The 22,942-nt window shown below is 46.0% G+C and overlaps 1 protein-coding gene across 3 annotated transcripts in view; it reads left to right on the top strand.

Moving 5' to 3' along the window:
- Positions 1 to 22,942, top strand: part of coq8b (coenzyme Q8B) — a 38,867-nt gene that overhangs the window by 10,065 nt on the left and 5,860 nt on the right. For all 3 annotated transcript variants that reach the window (XM_052044198.1, XM_052044196.1, XM_052044197.1), the window contains 6 exons: positions 4,038 to 4,123; positions 12,178 to 12,318; positions 13,246 to 13,327; positions 13,413 to 13,506; positions 20,239 to 20,380; positions 21,818 to 21,925. In XM_052044198.1, coding sequence (XP_051900158.1) covers positions 4,038 to 4,123; positions 12,178 to 12,318; positions 13,246 to 13,327; positions 13,413 to 13,506; positions 20,239 to 20,380; positions 21,818 to 21,925 — 653 coding nt within the window. The remainder of the gene's footprint in view (positions 1 to 4,037; positions 4,124 to 12,177; positions 12,319 to 13,245; positions 13,328 to 13,412; positions 13,507 to 20,238; positions 20,381 to 21,817; positions 21,926 to 22,942) is intronic.

Below are 22,942 nucleotides of genomic sequence, written 5' to 3'. Positions count from 1 at the left end.
TGTTTCCTTACCACGGTGTATGTACAGAGTTACCACAGCCCTGTTATAGCGGGATTAGTTCCAGCAGTTCAACCTCAGAAGAGAAATGAGCAGCCGATACATCACCAAAGTAAATCTGATGGAAAAATGCAAACTGTTATATTTTGTTAGGACAAATGAGGAGAGGCAGTATAAAGAGGGCACAATTCTAAACTGACCTGGAGTATGTGTGTATAACGTTCGGGCAGGTTGAGAAAGTTGTTCAAAAAGCGCGTGGATTCTGGGATTTGTAAATCAGGGCATGAATTATAAAAGCAAGGTTGGTGTAATGGACCCTTAAGGTTCAGCCACAACTGCAATATTGTGATTGTTTCTGGGCACCAGGAAAGACTTGATGGCCATGGGGAAGATGTATACAATTCTGGGAACGTTCCGAAGAAACTGTGGTTGTTCTATTTAGTATAGAGAATGCTACAAGGGGATCTAATAGTTGTACAGATCTTTCCTAGGTTATGAACTCCTTACTTAAGGACAGCCTGTGCATATGGAATAGCGTTTGGGAGACTGGTGGGATGGATGGAGACGGACTTACTGGCTGCTGTGGGGCTGCAGGCATCTCCTGCCAGTTGGGAATGGGGCACTTCTGCGTGTCTTCTCTTCTCCCCCCCCCCACTTGTCCCACAATAATTGGGGGCTGGGTTGAGCCGAGCAGAGCCGGGAGTGCTGAGCAGACTTGCTCAGACGGCTGGCGGCCGCTGTTCCCACACCGGCTCATTCTCCCATCACCGCTGATCCTCTCCCACACTATCCTTGTTCATTTCCCGCTTACGAACAGTTTGGGTTACGAGCGGTTCTCGGGAACGGAACCCTGTCGTAACATGGGGACTGCCTGTGTTTAAAATCATTAAAGATCTAAGCAGAGAGAAACTCTTCCTACTGGAAGGAGGGACGGGAACAAGAGGACAGCGACTGAAAGTGATTGGCTAAAGAACCAAAGGCAGCATGAGGAGAAACACTTCTATGCAGCGCATGGCTGGAATCTCTGTAGTCCTGCTGGGAAAAGAAGGGAGGCAGATTCCTTTGTTACTTTCAAAATGGGATGAATAAGCACTTGAAGGGATATAATTTGCAAGGTTATGGGGAGAGGGTGTGTAGTGGAAAAGGCTGGCTTGTTCTTGCATAAAGCCAGTACCAGACTCAATGGGCCGAATGGCCCCCTCTGCTGTAATCTGTGATTTTTGTTTCTGTGACTTGGCGTGGAGCTTGCGGGTGGTGGCAGTCCTCGTCCATCAGTGTTAGAGGCTGTGGATTGGGAAGTGTGGTTGAGAAACGAAACACTACAGATGCAGTGGAGGAAGGTTGCTGAGCCGTGTCAGAACTAATGCCTGAGCCACAAGGAGGTCCTAATCTCTGACAGTGCAGTCCCCCTGCCCCCCCCCCCCCCCAATAGTATTGGAAGGGGCAGAGGTCAGATAGCTGACCTGCCCTGTGTCCCTCAGTAACTAAATCCACGGCTACCTGTCTAGGCTGGAGCAAGTAGAACAGCTGCTTTGACTCCCCCCAGGTCGCCTGCTGAGGGCTGCAGTGTTGTACACAAAACAGCTTGAACCTTCCTACACTGCCTCTCACACTAGCAGCCAGTTCTAGATCATTAATCCAGAGACAAGAGTTCGAATCCTGCTACAGCAGCAGAGTAATTAAGTAAATTTCGAATTAAAGCTCATTTAAAGATAACTATGAAAATTGTTGCAAAAGCTTGCTTGATTCATTACTGCCCCTCAGGGAAGTAAATTTTCCACCCCACCTCGCCCAACCTACACATAATCCTGACTCTTAACAACCTCCTCAATTCAGGGTCATTTAGGAATGGATAATAAAAGCCAATATTGCCTGTGGCATTTGCATCATGTGAACAAATTCACTGAATAAATAAGAGTAACCTCAGTTGTCTAGTGGTGCCTTGTAGCCAATGAAACTGAAACAAGGTCTACTGTAGAAGACACAGCAAATGATTTGTGCACAGCAAGCTCCCACAATAGCATTACAGTTGCAACCAGATACTGAAGCAACACACAAGCTGCTGGAGGAACTCAGCGGGGCAGGTAGCATCTGTGGAGGGAAATGGACACTCGACGTTTCCAGTCGAGACCGTTCATTTGGACCACATGAAGGATCTTGACCCAAAACGTCGACTGTTTACTTCCCCCCACAGATGCTGCCTGACCAGCTGAGTTCCTCCAGCATCTTGTGTGTTGCTCCAGATTCAAGCATCTGCAGTCTCTTGTGTCTCCACTCTGCTTTACTGATGATGGCTGAGGGCTCAGTACTGGCTAGGACACCAGAGGCAGCCCCCACCTTGCTTTGAAATAGTCCATGTGGAATCTTGTCATCCATGTGAAGAAAGCAACCCAGTTGGAGATGGAGATGGAACACCTCTAACGATGCACTTAGTTAATTACTTTGGGTGTGTAATGTGAGTGTCTAAAGCCAACCTCAGTGAAGTCAGAGAGAAGGAAATAACTAGGAAGAGATTGCGAACAATCTTTTCAGAACATTACCCATTTTGTCATCTACTTGGAATTCCATCTACTAGGTAACATTGAGCTTGTTTTAAATCAATTAATAATGATATTGGCCCTCTGATTACAATCTGGTTCATACTGACCTTGCAAGTTTTCTACATTAGCTTTTAGATCTAGAAGGCCAGAATAATGCCTGATTTTCCAAGGCTTCTAAGATTTAATCACAAGGCAAGATTACATGGACTTATCTTGTATTCACTGGAGTTAGAAGGTTAAGTGGTGATTTGGATTTTAGGATCTTGAAAGAAATTGATAGGGTAGTTGAAGGAGTATAGGACCGGGAAATACATTCAGACTGTTAAACACTTCACTCGGGTTGGAACAATGTGCGCTTCTCTCCCACTGTGTTTAATGAATTAAACACTGTGTTTTGCTAGACAATAATATAAAAGGGTGTGGATTTGTGGTGGGTAGATGAAGTTCAGATAAACCTTGAGTGTTGAAAGGCGAAACCAGCTGGAAGAGTTGATCGGTCTCCTGTTCCTATGTTCAAGGTCTTTTTCTGACGGGTCTTTCAAGTCACCAGCTGTACGTTTGTTTGAAGTACCACCAGACTCTGACCTGAACCAATGAGAGACAGCTATAAATGTTGTCTGTGATTAGGGTTTGGGGTGTCTATTCTGATAAAATGTTTGGTCTGCTCGGACTGACCTGGCTCAGCATCCAGATTACGGTGAGGTGCTTGAGTTTCTGCACGTGAGCTCTGTACCCAATCGATAGTGTGGCAGGTCCCTTTTTCTGCTTTCCTGCAGATGCTTCTGGCTAAGGTTAGGCTGGAGAAAGTTAATGTGTTCAGGTCGATTCCAAATGCTCATAAATCCTATCCCTAAGAATCCTCTCCCATAGCTTCCCTAGTTCTTCCATGAGACTCACCAATCTATAGTTTCCTACTTCCCTTCTTGAACAAAGGAAAAATATTAGTTACTCTCCAGTCCTCCGGGACCTCGCCTGTGTCTAGCGAGGACACAAGATCTTTGTCAAGGCCCCAGCAATCTCATCTCTTGCCTCTCTCAATAACCTGGGATATATCCCATCAAGCCCTAGGGACTTATCCACCTTAACGTTCTTCAGGAGACCCAACACCACCTCTTCCATTATCTCAAAATGCCCCAGCATATTAGCATGCTTCACACTGATTTCACTGTCCTCCATGTCCTTCTCCTTGGTGAATACTGACACAAAGTACTGATTTAGGACCTTGCCCATGTCCCCCAACTCCAAGCACGTGTTCCTTCCTTTATCTTTGAATGGTCTGGTTCAGGTTGGGTCTGGGTCAGGTCGGGTTGGGCTGGCTTGAGTCCTGGTAGTGTTCTGGTCGGGTCCTGTCTGGGTTGATTGTGGTGGGGCCAGGTCATGATTAGATTGGATCTGGGTTGACAACGGTTGGGTTGGGTCAGCTCCTGGTTTAATAATGTGGCTGAACTGCATTCTAGTCTAAAGTTGACCCATTTAATGATCAACTTTCTGTGTGCACAGACAACAGTTTCATCAACCCCCAGCTCCAGCAGATCTTCGAGCGTGTGCGACAGAGTGCGGACTTCATGCCCATTTGGCAGACGACGGTGAGTGTGGTGGGACCTGCTCCTTAAATTGGTAAATTGGTTTACTATTGTCGCATATACAGAAGTACAGTGATAAACTTTGTTTTGCATGCCATCCATACAGATCATTTCACCACATCAATACACTGAGGTAGTACAAGGAAAAACAATAACAGAATGCAGAATAAAGTGTTACAGAGAAAGTGCAGTGCAGGCAGGCAATAAAGTGTAAGGCCATCAGGAGGTAGATTATGAGGTCAAGCGTCCATCTTCCTGCACTTGGAGACCATTCAATAGTCTTATAACAGCAGGATGGAAGCTGTCCTTGAGCCTGGTGGTACGTGGATAGGAGTACAGAAAAGTTAAACACAAAGGGCACACAAGTTACTAGATTATAAAAGGACAATGAGTGTAAGGGCACTTTATCTGAATTCCCATCGTATTTGAAACAAGGTCAGTGAACGTGGCATGAATCAGTTCAAAGGGGTATGATTTAGTGGCCATTACAGAAACATGGTTGCAGGGTGGAGATGAGTGCGAATTAAATATCCAAGGGTATCAGGTGATACGGAAGGATAGGCAGGAAGGTAAAGGAGGTGGGGTAGTGCTCTTAATTAAGAATGAGATCAGGGCGATAGTGAGAGACAATATAAGATCTAAGGGGCAGAATGTTAAATCCATCTGGGTAGAGATTAGGAATAGTAAAGGGAAAACAATCACTAGTGGGAGTTGTCTATAGGCCACCGAATAATAACATTACAGTGGCACAGGCAATAAACCAAGAAATATTTGATGCATGTAAGAATGGAACAGCAGTTGTCATGGGGGACTGACTTCCACGTAGATTGGGTGAATCAAGTTGGTCGAGGCAGTCTTGAGGAGGACTTCATAGAATGCATCCGTGATAGCTTTCTTGAACAGCATGTTTTTTTAAATACCTTTATTAGTCTCACGTACATCGAAACACAGAGTGAAATACATCTTTTGCGTAGAGTGTTCTGGGGCAGCCCGCAAGTGTCGCCACGTTTCCAGTGCCAACATAGCATGCCCACAACTTCCTAACCCATACGTCTTTGGCATGTGGGAACCTACAAGGGAAAATGCTATCTTAGATCTGGTCCTGTGCAATGAGACAGGTAAAATTAATGATCTTGTAGTTAGGGATCCTCTTGGAAAGAGTGATCATAGTATGATTGAATTTCTCATACAAATGGAGGGTGCAATAGTTCGATCTAAAACCAGTGTATTATGCCTAAACAAGGAAAACTACAACGGGATGAGGGAGGAGTTGCCTAGCGTAGACTGGGAACACAGGCTGCATGGTGGGACAGTTGAGGAACAGTGGAAGACTTTCAAAGAGATTTTTCACGGTGCTCAACCAAAGTATATTCCGGTTTAAAAACAAGTATAGTAAGGGTGGGGAGAGCCAGCCTTGGATAACTAAGGAAATAAAAGAAGGCATCAAGCTAAAAGCTCATGCATACAAAATCGCCAAGAGTAGTGGGAAACTGGAAGATTGGGAAAACTTTAAAAAGCAAAGAACCACTAAGCAAGCACTAGGGGAAGGGAAGATAGATTATGAAAGTAAACTAGCACAAAACGTAAAAACAGTAAAAGTTTTTATAATTATATAAAGAGGAAAAGGGCGGCTAAAGTGAATATAGGTCCCTTCGAAGATGAGAAGGGGGGATTAATGTTGGGTAATGTGGAAATAGCCGAGGCCTTGAACAACTATTTTGTGTCGGTCTTCACATCTAAAATGCTAAATAGTCATGTTATGGATGCGATGGGAGGTGAGGACCTCGATACAATCGCTGTCACTAAAGGGGTAGTGATGAGCAAACTAGTGGGCCAAACAAATCCCCTGGTCCTGATGGGATGCATCCCAGGGTACTGAAAGAAATGGCGGAAGTTATAATAGAGTCGTTCGTGACAATTTACCAAAGTTCTCTGGACTCTAGGCAGGTCCCGGCAGATTGGAAGACAGTGAATGTCACGTCACTGTTTAAAAAAAGGATGTAGGCAAAAGGCAGGTAACTATGGGCCAGTTAGCTTAACACCTGCAGTCGGGAAAATGCATGAAACTATCATTAAGGAGGAAATAGTGAGATATCTGGATAGAAGTAGTTCCATCAGGCAGATGCAGCGTGGATTCAGGAAGGGCAGGTCTTGTTTGACAAACCTGCTGGAGTTCTTTGAGGATATACTGAGCGCAGTGCATAGAGGGGAACAGGTGGATGTTGTATACTTGGATTTCCAGAAGGCTTTTGATAAGGTGCCGCATAAAAGACATCCAGAAGATCAGGATGCATGAAGTTGGGGATAATGTATTAGTATGGATAGAGGATTGGTTAACCAATAGAAGGCAGAGATAAATGGATGTTTCTCTGGTTGGCAATAAGTGGTGAACGGGGTGCTGCAGGGGTCAGTGGTGGGCCTGCAATTGTTCACAATATACATTAACGATTTGGAAGAGGGGACCGAGTGTAGCGTATCTAAGTTTGCTGATAGCGCTGACTTGAGTGGATGCAGAGAGTCTGCAGAGAGATAGATAGGTTAAGTGAGTGGGCAAGGTTCTGGCAGATCAAGTACAATGTTGGTAAATGCGAGGTCATCCACTTTGGAAGGAAAACAGAAGATCACATTATTATTTAAATGCTGAAAGATTGCAGCATGCTATTGTGCAGAGGGACTTGGGAGTGCTGGTGCGTGAATCGCAAAAAGGTTGGTTTGCAGGAGCAACAGGCTATCAAGAAGGCAAATTGGAATGTTGGCCTTCATTGCTAGAGGGATTGAATTTAAGAGCAGGGAGGTTATGCTGCAACTGTACAGGGTACTGGTGAGGCTGCATCTGGAGTACTGCGTGCAGTTCTGGTCTCCTTACTTAAGGAAAGATATACTGGCTTCGGAGGCGGTGCAGAGGAGGTTCACCAGGTTGATTCCGGAGATGAGGGGGTTAGCCTGTGAGGAGAGATTGAGTTGCCTGGGACTATATTCGCTGGAATTCTGAAGAATGAGAGGAGATCTTATACAAAATTATGAAAGGGATAAACACGATAGAGGCAGGAAGGTTATTTCCACTAGTAGGTGAGACTAGAACTAGGGGATGTAGCCTCAAAATTCGGGGGAATAGATTTAGGATGGAGATGAGGAGAAACTGCTTTTTCCAGGGAGTAGTGGATCTCTGGAATTCTCTGCCCAAGGAAGCAGTAGAGGGTGCAAGGAAGCAGTAGAGGATGCCTCAGTAAATATATTTAAGACACAGTTAGATAGAGTTTTGCATAGTCAGGGAATTAAGGGTTATGGGGAAAAGGCAGGTAGGTGGATCTGAGTCCACGGCCAGATCAGCCATGATGTTATTGAATGGCGGAGCAGGCTCAACAGGCCAGATGGCCGATTCCTGCTCCTATTTCTTATGTTCTTAAGCTCTTGTGTGCTTTCAGGCTTTTGTACGTTCTCCCCAATGGGAGGGGGGAGAAGAGAGAACGTCTGGGGTGGATGGGCTCTTTGATAATTTACTTACCAATTTACTCCATAACGTGGAAAAGTAACCCAACAGCACTTCATAGCTGAGCCGAAGGAGGGGTGTTAGCAGGTTCCCTGTAGACCCTGTCACAAAGGAAGCATTGTTAGTCCAACAATAATGACTTCCGTGTGGTTTAGGCACAAGTGGATTTAATTATCAAGCTTTAACAAACAGGAGATGCTGGAGATACTTGGTAGGTCAGGCGGCATCTGTGGAGAGGGAAAGAAGAGTTAACATTTCAGGTCAAAGTCTTCTCATCGCAACTGGAGAAGTGAGAAAACAAGTGTGTTTTAAGTGCAGAAAGGGGAGGGGATGGGGAGTATAAAGGGAGTGTCTGTGTTAGGGTGGAGACCGTTGTCCAGGTAATACAATGCTTATGGTGCAGTCTGATGAAAAATGAGGGCAGTGAGAGAGGAAACAGTTAAATTAATGTGCTGGAACTATGAGATGTAGAACCCAAAGTTGCTTGAAATCTGAAACAAGAGAATGCTGGAAATACTCAGCTGATCAGGCAGCGTCTGTGGAGAGGGAAAAGCTGAGTTAACATTGATGTTACAGGTGGATGACCTTACATGAGAACCAACTTCTGACACGATCTGCAAAGGCTGGTTATCTGAAATTGTTGAATCCCTGAGTCCAGATGGACAGGTGGAAGATGAAGGGTTGATTCTTGAACTTGTATTGAGCTTTGGAACAGTGTAGGTGGCCATAGGAGAGAGGTCAGATTGGGAGTGGGATGGAGGATTAAAGTGATGGATGTCAGGAAGGTCAGGGTCACCTGCAGGCTGAACGGAGGAGTTTTACAAAGTGATTCATTTGATTACTCCATTGTAAAAGTGATTGCATTGTAAGCACTGAATACAATATACTAGGTTGGGAGGAAGTGCAAGTGAACTGCTGCTTCACCAGAAAGGACTGTTTGGGGCCTCTGAATGGTGGGGAAGGGGTGGGGTAACAGGGCAGGCATATCTTCTGTGGTTTGCATAGGAAAGAGCTGAGAGTGGTGGAGTAGTCGGTGGAAGAAGCAAACCAGAGAGTCGCGGAGGGAGTGAAACCTTCAGAATGCTGAGAGGGGAGGGGATGATGTTCTGGTGGTGAACTCTCGTTGAAGGTGGCAGAGGATGATCTGACGAGTGAGGAGGCTGCTGGGGTGGAAGATGAGGATAAGGGGAACCCTACCCTTGTTCTGCCTGCAAGAAGAGGGGATGAGTGCAAGAGTGTGGCGAAGTGGAGGAGAGACGGTAGAACTAGGGCTCGGACACCCTGCAGCTCTCTGGACTCCATCCTAAACTCAACAATTTCAGAGAACTAGCTTTCCTGCATGTGTCAGAACTGGCCAGTACCCATATACCATCTGCAATGTTAACTCAGCTTTTCTAGCTCCTCAGATGCTGCCTGTTCTGCTGAGTATTTCCAGTATCGCTTTTGTTTCCGATCTCAAACAACTGCTGTACTCTGTATTTTACAGTTGCAGCATATTCTCTTGTTTTGTTTCTCTCTCTCTCTCTCTCTCTCTCTCTCTCTCTCTCTAACTGCATTCATTCACCTATTTACTGGACAATGCCAAAAGCATTGCGTCATCCAGACAACCTTGGTCTCCACCACCCTACAGATGCTGCCTGAACTGTCGAGCATTTTTGGCACTTCCTGTTTTTATGGAAGAGTTCCAGCATCTGTAACTTGTTGCATTCAGACTTTCATGTACATTCACTAGTAACGGTGCTGGTTTTATGCAACAGTCTTCCTATTTACCAAGGTCTGGAACATCAAGGACAAATCTCAGCCTTGTACCTTGTGGGAACCTTGGGTATGCCACTCAGTGTAGCAGCTTGCTGGCTGTGTTTTATCCTGCTAACATTTTATCTTTGTTCTGAAAGCTTTGTTTAATGCAGAGGCTGTGTCCTTGTGGCTTTCTATAACTCTGTGCATTATCCAGCTCTTACTGTGGCATGCAGTTTCTTAGCAACTTCCCCCTTGCCTGATTCTTGTGGCTCTCAGAGCAACAAAAAGCCTCTCGCTTTCTCCCACAGCGGCTCTGCAGCTAAAAACAGTCAATGCTGTCACCGCCAACCTTGAAAATACTTGGTAACTGAGCCTCCAAGGCCTTCTAGTAGATACTTCTGAAGCTTCGCAGTCCTCTGACCGAAGAAATTCTTCATATTTCTGACCATTCAAAGCATTTGAAAATGTTTTAAGAGGGACATATTAGGATGGGGGAGGTTTGGAAGAGAGGTGGGTTGGTCAGTCACAGGTTTTAAAGAGCTGTCCCAAAGAAAGGGGACTGGTGAACGTGGTGAAACGGCAGCTGGGGTGGTCCACCTAGCCCCATTCAATAAGATTTGGCGAATTCGTGGCCTCCTCACCCTTCCTGTCCAGTGTTACTATTCCTCTTATTCCCTGAATACTTCAGTCCCCAAAAAAGTCTGTCTTCAACTTGATCGTACTTGATCACTGGTCGTGCAGCAGTCTAGGAGGTATAACCCTTGGCATAAAGAAATTCTCTCTCATTCAGAACTAACTGGTGGAGGGAAAATTCCAAAGCATTTATTTTTTAGAGATTAAAGGCACTACTAATGGTATAGTGAAAGATACAATTCATCACTAGCTTTCTAGTGAGACACCGTATTCTAATAGTGTTGCATGTTAACATTTAGTTTGCTCTCTTTTCCCTCCCCATCCTAGGATCCTGGCTATGCTGTGTCAGGTAACTGAGGGTTTCCCCCATCAAACTGCATATCTTCCTGACTTAGAAATATATTCCCATTCATTCGTTGTCACTGGGTCTCCCTCACCAACAACACCGTGGGAGCACCTTCACCACATGTACTGCAATGTTTCAAATGTGTGGGCCACTACCTCAAGGGTAATTAGGAAGGGGCAATTAATACTGGCTTTGTCAATGATGCCAGAGTCGTAGAAACAGGCCCTTCGGCCCCACTCATCCATGCCGACTGTGTTGCCCAGCGAGCTAGTCCCATTTGGCACTCTAAACCCCTCATCCATATCCTGATAAATAGAAATACAAGTCGTTCCTCCTTGCCCCCTGAGGCCTTGCCACTGTAGGTAATATTACTGGTACACATCTAATTCAGACTGACTCTTCTCTCTTCCTCATCTTTTCCTACTCTGGCTCATTGATAACTTTTCTTACACCCTGAAGCATTTCCCCTTGTGTTCAAGGCCCTACAGAAGTGCAAGGAGTTTGAATGGTAGATGAAATTGAAGCAATTTTGCTCAGGGATTTTGTGCTTGTAAGTAATTTGAGGGTGGTTCTACCTCAACTGTCCCATACACGGCACAAGTCCCACGTAACGCTGCTAGTTTATAATGTCGCAATAGTTGCTTCAAGACCCACCACACTTTCACGTTCTGGGGGAAAACTAAAACAAGTGCAATACAACGTAAAAATGTGAAAGCACATTTACAAGCTTTGTGGAAAAGACCATCAGAATCATAGAGTAATGCAGCACAGAAACAGGCCCTTTGGCCCAACTCATCCATGCTGACCACCAGTCCCATTCGCCTGCGTTTGGCCCACATCCCCCTCAACCTTTCCTATCCATATACTTATCCAAATAGCTCTTAAATGTAATTATTTTACCCACTTCGACTACTTTCACTGGCACTTTGTTCCATATACGCACCACCCCCTCCATGAGGAAGTTGCCCCCTGGGTCTCTTAAATCTTTCACTTCTCACCTTCAATCTAAGCCCTCTAGTGTTTAGTTCACCTTCCCTGGGAAAAAGACTGTGCATTCAGTCTATCTGTGCCCCTCATGATTTTATACACCTCTATAAGATCATCTCTCAGTCTCCTATGCTCAAAGGACTAAACTCCCAGCCTGTCCAACCTCTCCCTATAACTCAGGCCCTCAAGTCCTGGCAACATTCTTGTAAATCATTCGGTGATCATTCACTAGTGCGGTTGTGTAAGTATGGTTCAACTTTTGCTCGTGATTGTAGATTCCCTTCAGTGACGTTCCCATCTCTAGCCAGGATGGAGGTTACTGGGTGGAGGCCATTCAGCCTATTGAGCCTGTTCTGCCATTCATGAGATCACGGCTGATTCTTATCTTACCCTCCCGTCTTGGTTGTATATTCTGTAGGTGGCAAAAATAAATTGTCTGGCATTTAAAATGATAAATAATCCATCGATTTTTTTTTCAAGAGTGTGAGTGCTCTTGATCCATATTATTTCCTAAATCCTAAAAATATTTGCTGTAGTTCAAGAGAATCAAGAGTCAAATGGACTTTGTACATTATCTGCTGCCGTTTGTAGAGGCTGTTAGTAAGTAGGTTCCACCAACTGTATTGTAGTGTACTGTAGTGCTTTGTTTGATTAGACCTCATTTAGTGTATAAATAGATATTGATCTGCTGTAAAATAGACTTTTTACTGCGAGTCCTGCCTTGGTCTCCCTCCTTCCAATGATTTTGCTGATGCTCTGGGAATTGTTGGACAGAAGAGAGACTGCAGAGCTGTCGCTAGGAAGCATCGAGCTGGTCAGGTCACGACTGGCAAATAGAACCAACCAATGTTCTCTTCCCAGAAAGTTCTAGACACAGAGCTGGGCCCAGACTGGCGTGATAAGTTGGCGGTGTTTGAGGAGAGGCCGTTTGCCGCTGCTTCGATCGGGCAGGTGCATCACGGAGAACTGAAGGATGGCCGGGAGGTAGCCATTAAGATCCAGGTAATTCCACTTGACTTGCAGTGGGTTGTAGCTCCCCAGCTGGTTAGCATGAGATTCGATCTTTTGTATCAGTGCTCCAATAAGACAACCATTAATACTATCAATGCCTCTGTTGCAATCAGCAGACTTAATTCAGATCTGGGGTCAAAGATTTGGCCATTCCCAGCCCAGGGCTGTGGCCTACAGAATTGGCCACAGTTTCCTAGTTAAAGGAAGCCCCCAAAATACATGTTGAGCCAGAAGTGTGCTACCTCCCATGTTGGCCAAGTCATTGAAAGAGACGCCTGGAGGATGGGCCAGAAATTTGTGTCTAAAGCACAGCCCAAGACCAGCCTGAAGCCTCCTTTGTTCCTGAAGCAATTGTCACTGGGCAGGCAAAGTATGGGAGACCAATTCTTCATGTAGTGTGACTTGTTGGTCCTGAAAACAGTTAGCACTGGTCTTCAACAAAATAAAAATATTCATTGTGCAACCTGGAGCCGAGGATATTTTTGATTCCACAGTGCAACCATGGGCCTGCTGAACCCGCCCCAGCTCTCCAACCAGTGGCTGTTTTCCTCCGCCTCCTGATTGTTGCCCCATCCCTGTTGCCCCAGTCACTGCCCTAGCCTCCGTTCTCTCATTACCAGTGATTTCCATGGTATGGTCCTCCCCTCCCCTCCCCTCCCCTGAATTTCCCATCTCCCCTGGATACAATCTCTCCCATCACAGCCTCTCATCAGGACAGTTCTAAATCAGCACAAGAGGATCAGCTGGTGTCAGCAACAGGGAACACAGGGGCATTAATGTGAACAGGGATTGAAACTCCGCAATTGGCCTTCATATTCATTGGTGGCACCTTTGTAGCTGCTGAGGCTTCAGCTGCAGTGTTATTGCTGCAAGGTTCAGTTGTTCACTGTGGCTAATTTGTTTGCTCTGTCTTGGCAGTATCCAGGAATAGCTCGAAGCATCAAGAGTGACGTTGAGAATCTCCTGTCGGTGTTGAAGATGAGCATCGCACTGCCTGAAGGTAAAACAGAGACAGCAAAACTCTTTTTGCCTGCAGGAACAGACCCCCTTTTTGATGCCTCATTGCCTCTTTCTCCTCGGTGTAGGTTTGTTTGCTGAGAGCGCCCTTGTGGTACTGAGGCGTGAGCTGGAATGGGAGTGCGACTACATCCGGGAGGCAGCCTGCGCCAAGAGATTCAGGTATAACCAACCATCGTTGCTGAAAATGCCACTCCACGACTAGAGCCTGGTTTTTAGGAGCGTCGTTCGTGAAGGGACAAGCTGCTTCACAAGAGAGTAATCAGGCAAATGTTGACAGCAGGCCACGTAAAGAGACATTAGAGCATCAGCTTGGTCAAAGGGGTCGATGTTAATGGGGAGGGAGGCTGAAAGAGGTATTGGCAGAACTTGGCCTTGGCAGCTGAAGGCAGAGCCACCAATGATGGGGTGATTCAATTCTGAAACTGTGGCACGTACATTATTTGGTGAATGTTCTAAATTACCCCTACAGGCAGTCCCCAGGTTGCAACAGGGTTCTGTTCCTGAGAACCGTTTGTAACCCAAGCTGTTTGTAAGTCGGAAATGAACAGGGACAGTGTGTGGGGCAGGATCACAGGAACGGCTGCGACAGGGGAGCGAGCAGGCATGGGAATAGGGGCCGCCAGCTCAGCGAGTGAGTTTGCTCGGCTCCACCCAGTCCCCGATTGTCGCGGCTCAGGGTGGGATAGGGAGAGAAGGCGTGTGGAAGTGCCCCATTCCCACCCGGCAGAAGATACCCACAGGCTCGTTCGTATGTACGGGCTGTCTATAAGTCGGGTGTTTGTAACCCAGGGAGGGACCTGTATTACTAAAACCTCCAGTACATTGGAAAATCTAAAAGAGGCACAAGTAAGGTTGATAGTAGGAAACTTGTGCCCAGGATAGAGTGCCCTAAACTGAAGGCATAGGTTTGGGGTAACAGGGTTAGAGGGGACCTGAGGACGAATGTTTTCACCCCAGGGATAGTTGGACCTGGAATGCACTGCCCAAGGGGGTGGTGGAGGCACAGACTAGCACGAGATATGTGGTATCTGGATGAGCAGTTGAATCACCAGGGCATAGAAGGCACGTGATGGAAAATGGGGTTGGTATAGAAGGGAACTTGATGACAGGCATGCACGTGGTGGGCTGAAGAGCCTGTATCTGTGTTGCATGACTCTATGACCAGAGTTCATAGTAAAGAGAGAAGGTGGTACACTTATGCACAAGGGTGATTTTGCCAATCAAATGAAAACCATTGGCCCACCCTATGTCTATAATCTTCACCAGCCCTACAACCCTGAGGTTCACATCCTACACTTCAAGTATTTGCTACAGGTACTGGAAATCTAAAGCAAAATTCTGGGAATAATTAGCAGCTCAGGTTGTATCTGTGGGAAGAGAAACTGAGTTAATGTTTCAAGTAGAAGACTCCTGATTTTTATTTACTTGTTGGATTCACTGCCACTTGTCGAGGAATGCCTAACCCAAAGAAGCTCTTCAGAAGAGTCCAGATGAAGGGTCTCAAGCCAAAATGTCGACTGTCCATTTCCCTCCACAGATACTGCCTGACCCGCTGAGTTCCAACAGCATCTTGTGACTTGCCGGAGAAGCTCTACTCTGCTCTCCGACAGGATCTCCATCCATTTCTCTTGCCTTGTTCACTCTCTTTGGTTCTGATGGTCTTCGACTTGAAATGTTAACTCTGTTTCTCTTCCCACAGATGCGGCCTGACCTGCTGAGTGTTACCAGGGTAATTTTGTCCTTTCAGAGTCAAAACCAAAGTCGAGTTTATTGTCATGTGCACAAGTACATAAGTACACAGGCGCAATGAAAAACTTAACTTGCATAATCACCACAGGCACAGAGCATCAGATAAGCAGCATTCATAAGAAAAACATAAACATGCACAGATTATCTTTACAAGAAAACACAATTAGAACAAAAAGAAAATGAAGTCCATTGTAGTGCAACGTGATCAGAGTGATCATTGTTTTGCAGGTTGGTTCAAGAACCGAATGGTTGAAGGGAAGTAACTATTCTTAAACCTGGTGGTGTGGGACTTCAGGCTTCTGTACCTCCTGCCTGATGGCAGCTGCAAGAAGATGGTGGGGATCTTTGATGATGGATGTTGCCTTCTTGAGGCAGCACCTCCTGTAGATACTCCCGATGGTGGGGAGGGATGTGCCCGTGATGTATTGGGCTGAGTCCACTGCTCTCTGCAGCTTCTTGTGTTCCTGCACATTAGAATTGCTGTACCAGACCGCGATGCAACCAGTCGGTACTTTCAACAGTACGTCTGTAGGTTTGTTCGAGTGTTTGGTGACAAATCAAGTCTCCTTAACCTCTAAGAAAGTAAAGACGCTGGCAAATCCTTCCTTGTGATTGTAAAGCAGATGACAAGGAATTATTTTCCTCCTGTACCACAGGAGTCAGTGGAAGTAAAAGGAAGTAATTGGAAGTTGTAAAACATGCTACATATTCAAAACTGCTGCTGACAGTCAGTGATGCCTCCAACCAGAATCGTTTCCCCAGGGCAGGGACTGTAAGTCACCACTCCACCACTGGGTGGTGCCATTAGCTTGGTTTAGCAGGTTCCATTCCTTTCACCTGCATGCTCACTGACTCATGGTCCTGCAGTTCCTGGAGTTTTAAACCCATCCGTGGCCTTGACCCACCCTATGTCCATAATCTTCACCAGTGCTACAACCCTGAGGTCCTACGTTCAAGCCTTTTAACTCCTGGGGTGAGAGAGTTGCCCTGTCATGAGAGGCAAAAGGATCAGTGATCACTGACTTAGATGACGTGAAATTTGTTGTTTTGCGGCAGCAGTACAGTGCAAAGACGTTAAATTATTATAAGTTACAAAAATAAATGGTGCAAAAAATAGGAATAATAAGGTAGTGTTCATGGACCGTTCAGAAATCTGATGGCAGAGGGGAAGAAGCTGTTCCTGAATCGTTGAGTGTGGGTCTTCAGGCTCCTGTACCTCCTCCCTGATGGTAGTAACAAGAAGAGGGCATGTCCCTGATGGAGAGGATCCTTAATGATGGATGCCGCCACCTTGAGGCACCGCCTCTTGAAGATGACCTCGATGGTGGACGCCCATAGTAGATCTATACTCTGGAGTTTAAAAAGTGATCATATTGAAACATACAAAATCCTGAGGGGGTGGGGGGGCGAGGTGACAGGGTAGGTGTAGAAATGTTTTTCACTTGTGGGAGAATCTCAAACAAGGGGACCTGGTTACAAGATTAGGGGTGGTTTAAAACTGAGGCGCGTAGGAACTTCTCGCAAAGGGAGGTGAATCTCTGGAATTTCCCAGCCGGCAGGGCTTTGGAAGCTGGATCATGGGGGGTATTTAAAGAGGAGGCAAATGAAAGAAGAGGGAATTGTGTGCTGTGGGGAACTGGCACAGAAGAGGAGTTGAGACCTGGGGTAGATCAGCCATGATCACATTGAATGATGGGGCAGGTTTGAGGGGCCGAGTGGCCTCCTCCTGCTCTATTTTATTAGCGATGTTGCCTGACCTGCTGAGATTTTCCAGTATTTCCTGCTTTTACCATCACAAAGATATATGCAGAAGAGTACAGCCCAGGAACAGGCCCTTCAGCCCACAATGTCTGCGCCGACCACGATGCCAAATTAAACTAAGTCTATTCTGCTGGCACGTGATCCACATCCCTCCATTCCCTGCAGATTTATGTGTCTATTTAAAAGCCTCTTAAACACCACTATTGTACCTGCGTCCACCACCACCCCCGGCAGCCCATTCCGGACATCTACCACCGTGCTCTTTTTAAATATTAAAAAAGCTTTGCTTTTTTAGTCTTTGCTTTTGGTTAATGGAGTTAAAGTCCACAGTTGTCACTAATTTGTTTTTATCCCTGTTTTGCAATGTGGTTGTCACTGGCAACGCCAGCGTTTATCACTCACCCCTAATTGCCCTTGAGAAGGAGAAGGTGAGGCACCGCCTTAAACGACCACAGTCTGTGTGGTGAAGGTGCTAACACAATGCTGTTGGCAGGGGAGTTCCGGGACCCGGTGATGATGCAGGGATGGCGATTTATTCCCAAGTGTGTGTCTTCCGAATCAGGTTTATTATCTCTGACATATGTCGTGAAATTTGTTGTTTTGCGGCTGCAGTACAGTGCAAATCAAAAATTACTATAAGTTACAAAAATAAATAGAGTGTGGGTCTTCAGGCTCCTGTACCTCCTCCCTGATGGTAGTAACAAGAAGAGGGCATGTCCTGGATGGTGAGGGTCCTTAGAGATGGATGCAGCCTTCTTGAGGCACCTCCTCTTGAAGATGTCCTCAATGGTGGGGAGGATTGTGCCTCTGATGGAGCTGGCTGAGTCTACAACCCTGCGCATTGGAGCCTCCATACCAGGCAGTGATGCAACCAGTCAGAATACTCTCCACCGTACATCTGTAGAAATTTGCGAGGGTCTTTGGTGACACACCAAATCTTAGAGGGGACCTGCAGAGGGTGGTGTTCCCCTACTGCCCTTGTCCTTCTTGCTGCTTGAGGTTGCAGGTGCTCCCCGGCTTACGAACACCTGACTTGTGTATGGCCCATACATACTATTGAGTGTTTGGGGGACCAGTGGGATGGGGTTCCCGGCTGCCGCAGGGCTGCAGGCATCTTCTGCCGGGTGGGAACTTGGTTCCCGGGCACATTTCCGACTTGCAAACTGTCCAGGTTCCGAACGATTCCCAGGAATGGAACCCTGCTGTAAACTGAGGAGGACCTGTGTAGGTGTAGCAGAGACCCTTGGCGAGTTATAGATGGCACACTGCAGGCATGAGGGGCATCTAAATTCTGCGTTTGTTCAAACATTGCTGCAACTGTGTGAGTTAATTTGCAAGTGATTTAATCCTGTAGGCACAATTAAATTCAAGCAGAATGTGCCATTGTCTGTACCATGGAAGTAGCAATTCATTCTAATCAAGCCTATAGCACAACCTTGTTTGATCCTACAGTGGTTTACAGCCATTGAAATACTTTTCATGAAGTGGCTGCTGTAATGTAGAAGGTCAGCAACTGATTTGCAGGCTCCCACAAACAGCAGTTCTGGATCTCCACCCACTGCCCAAGCCCCCACCTCTGGTGCCCACCCACATTAAACTGGTCCAGATATAGAGAGCTGGACAAGCTGACCTGCTCCACCTCGGTCATGTGAAGCAGAGTGGGCTGCAAGTGACAGCTATCCCTTAGGCAGCAGGTACTGAGGGTCTGTCCCTGCTATGGCCTGACAACTCGCCTTTGAACCACAATGAAATTCAAACGGATTTGGACGTTTAAAAAAAGAAGTAAACTTAATCAAAAAATTCTAGTAAGTAAGTAAACACATCAAGATGAAGTTAAATAAATAGACTACACTATTAGTCTGCTTTTTTAGTTCCTTTTTACTTGGAGTCAGGAACAAAATGAAATGATGGAGTCAAAGTCGAGTTTATTGTCACCTGCACAAGTCCACATGTGCACAGGTGCAATGAAAAACTTGCAGCAACATCACAGGCACATAGCATCAGATGTGCAGCATTCACAAGAAAAACATAAGTTATACACAATGTTTACAAGGAAGAACACAATTAGAACAAAAAAAAATCCATTGTAGTGCAAAGTGATCAGAGTGTTGCTGTACTGTAGTGATCAGGTTGGTTCAAGAACCGAATGGTTGAAGGGAAGTAGCTGTTCCTGAACCTGGTGGTGTGGAACTTCAGGCTTCTGTACTTCCTGCTTGATGGTAGCAGTGAGAAGATGGCACAGCCTGGATGTTGGGAATCCAAGAATCCAGCATGGTCTGGACTTTGTGGTGCCGAACTAGCTAATTTTCCCGACTATTGGATGTTCTTTCCATTAATACCCCAACACACTTTTAGTTTTACTTGTTAAGATGTTACACAGTATTATACTAAATTTTCCAATGAACCAGATAAGTTGAAAGGGAGCAGGGGGAGCTGGAGGCCTGGTGAGTTGGAAAGGAGTGCAGCAAACCATGGGATTTCTGAATCGTCAGATGGTGGATTATCAGAGTGTTAGACTGGATAATGTGCTCAGTTCTGCGCAGTGTTACTTGTATCATGATCTCCTGGAGACAAGTCAATGTTATCCACTGAGCCACACTCAGCGTAAGTATAACCAATGACAGCAGCGTCACGCTAACGACTGATTGGATAATGTTGCTTGAGGACGGGCCCAAAATTCTAGACGGTAGTACCTGTACCACCGGACTCGGACAGCTCCTATCCTGCTGTCATCAGATTCTTGAACGGCCTCTCGTACCCTAAAGATGAACTCTTAATCTCACGGCCACGCACGTTATTTGACATGGTCAAAGTCGAGTTTACTGTAGTATGCACAGGTGCAATGAAAAATTTACTTGCAGCAACAATGCAGTTTTATCTTTTTTTTACCTACACCATACTTACTCTGTAGCTGCAACACTATATTCTACATTCTTTTAAGGTATTAAGATATTTGTTTATTAGTCACATGTACATTGAAACACACGGTGAAGTACGTCTTTTTGCATTACTGAGAATGTGCTGGCTGTTCTTTTCACGACCTCATACCTGTGTATGGCATGATCTGGATGGCACGCAAACAAAAGCTTTTCACTGTGTCTTGGTACACGTTACAGTGCCAAAATGAATATCAGGTTTGTATTTTTGTTATTTACATCGGAATTGCTGCTGCAAGTAAGTTTTTCTTTATATCTGTGCATACGTGTACTTATGACAATAAACTTGACTTTGACTTTGGTTACAAGGCCCAGCTTCTGAAGAGTAACTGCCAGAGGCAACAGTTGATTGGCAGTGCCCAGGGTTGCCAAGTCTGCCCTCTTGACGAAAAAAGTCCCTGTACTTGATTCTGACCAGCACGTTGTGTCTTGGCTTGAATCACAGGGGGCTCCTGAAGGACGACCCTTTCTTCTACGTTCCGGCAGTGATCGATGAACTCACAACGAAGCGAATTCTTACTGCGGAGCTGGTGACGGGAGTGCCTCTGGACAAGTGTGAGGGCCTCGATCAGTCCACTCGAAATAAGGTTTGCTCACAGATTGCTTGCAGTTTGTCTCTTCAGCTCGCTCCCTCTTGCCCCGGTTTTGTACGAGTGAAGTGACCGGGTGTAATTAGTGATCAGAGGCAGAAATTCTGTCACTGCCACCCTTCCCAGCCGCAGCACTGCTAATTCACAGAACACCCCCCCACTCTCCCCCCCAGCCCTGTCCTTAAATAATTCAGGGCCCTGTGTGTCTGTGTTAACAACAAAGGTTTTTTATTTCGAGTTGTCGGTGAGCTACGTTTGCGTAGCTCTGCAGTCCATCCAGTTTCCTGTGTTTAATCGCAGTTGTTCGATACAATTGACTGGTTTTCTAGGCCACTTCAGAGTACACTTCAGCACAGTGCAGTGGTTAGAACTGCTGCCTCACAACTCCAAGGTCCCCAGTTCAATCCTGACCTCTGATGCTGTCTGTCTGGAGTTTGCACGTTCTCCCTGTGACCAGCTGGGTTTCCTCCAGGCGCTCCTGTTTTCTGCCACGTCCCAAGGACGTGCAAGTTGATGGGTTAATTGGCTGCTATAAATTGTCTTTAGTGTGTAGGTGAGGGGTAGAACCTGGGGGGAGTTGATGGGAATGTGGGGAGAATAAAATGGGATTAGCGTAGGAGTAATGTAAATGGCTGCTCGATGAGTAGCTTGGACTCGATGGGCTGAAGGGCCTGGTTCCATGCTTCATGACGCTCTAGGACAGTTCAAAGTCAATCATGTGTGTTTGGAATTCTGTACAGGATTACCAGGGTAGGGATGGTAGGTCTCCTTCCCTGAAGGACATTATTGAGCCAGATGGATTGTTACAGTCTGACGGTTTCATGGTCACCATTATTGAAACTTTATTCCAGGTTATTTAATTAACTGAATTTAAATTCCTGAGCTGCCGTGGTAGGATTTGATCGCTTGTCAAAGTTTCTACACTGCCAATCCACTAATTTGGCCCCAACGTAACCATTCCCAATTGCTGAAAATTTCTCTTGACAGGTGCCCCAAGGCCAAAAGAAGTGGCTGCTTTTTTCTGTCTGTCTATTTTTAAGATTGTTCAGTTTTGAGGTTAATACGATTATGATGGACTATCCTACCTGACTTGTAATTTTCAAAAAAAGTACAATAATATAAATGAGGGAGAAAGTTGTTGCTTTCAGTACCTCTAACAAAGCTAGCAGGCAAAAGTAGCTGTCGTTAGATTACAGCTTGCAAATCCACTGACCATCAAACAGTTAAACTCCTTAAGGCCATGTTAACTTTGCAACCATCACCATCTCTGAATAATACATACTACTTTTCACATTAGAACATTCTGATCCTTCAGAAATGGGAGAATTAATTTATTACACATCGCATTGTCAGAAATGATTCATTTGAATGTGACCTTTATTTGTTTCCTTGTGGATCCTTGTTTTGGTAAAAGTTTTGTGTTCCAACTTTCAGATCTGTTCCAGCATACTTGAATTGTGCCTCCGTGAGGTTTTTGAGTTCAGATTCATGCAGACCGACCCAAACTGGTCCAATTTCTTCTTTGATGTGGAGAAGCAGAAGGTGTGTCACATTAATGTTTCTTCACCTCCTACAGTGTTTGTGCTGACCCAGATTTCCACGCTTGCTTCTCTCTCTCTCGACCCCAGTTCCCAGCACCATGAAAGGGACCAGGATAAGTAGGACATAATATGAATGGTAGGGCACTAGGAAGTGTAACAGAACAGAGGGACCTAGGAGTACAAGTGCATAGTTTGTTGAAAGCGGTGTCACAGGTAGGCAGAGTGGGGGGGAAGGCGTTTAGCACACTGGCCTTCAGTCAGGGCACTGAGTATAGGAGTTGGGACATTATGTTGCTGATGTATAAGTCATTAGTGAGGCTGGTCTTGGGATATTGTGTACAGTTTTGGTCACCCTCTTATAGGAAAGACCTGGTTAAACTGGAAAGAGTACAGAAGAGATTTACCAGGATTTTGCCAGGACTAGAGGGCCTGAGTTATAGGGAGAGGTTGGCCAGGCTAGGTCTTTATTCCTTGGAACGTAGGAGAATGAGGGGCGACTTTATAGAAGTGACTAAAGTTATGAGAGGTACAGATAAGGTGGACGGTCACAGTCTTTTCCCCAGGGTAGGGGAATCCAAAACTAGGGGGCAGAGGTTTAGGGTGAGAGGGGAAAGATTTAAAAGGGACCTGACGGGCAACTTCTGCATGCACATGGTGGTGAGTATGTGGAACGAGCTGCCAGAGGAAGTGGGTGAGGCAGGTACAACTATCATTTAAGAAGCACTTGGATAGGTACATGGAGGGGCGGGACTTGGAGGGATATGGGCCGAATGCAGGAAATTGGACTAGCTGGCCGGGCACCATGGGTGGGTGGCATGGACTGGTTGGGCCGAAGGGCCTGTATCTGTGCTGTATTGTTCTGCGACTCTGATGGGGGGGAAGGATGCCGGCGGCGTTTTGGAGGTGGTGTCACTCCGAGATGTAGAAGAAAATTACTCGGTCATAAAGCTGCCAGCTGTGGGCACCACCTTCACCTCTGAGTCACTAGATTGCAGGTTCAAGCCCCACTCGCCACACG

This window comes from Pristis pectinata, chromosome 35 (assembly GCF_009764475.1).
Source record: "Pristis pectinata isolate sPriPec2 chromosome 35, sPriPec2.1.pri, whole genome shotgun sequence".
Taxonomy (NCBI): Eukaryota; Metazoa; Chordata; class Chondrichthyes; order Rhinopristiformes; family Pristidae; genus Pristis; species Pristis pectinata.
The sequence above is the reverse complement of the archived record's forward strand: the minus strand, read 5'-3'. Positions and strand labels throughout refer to the sequence as shown.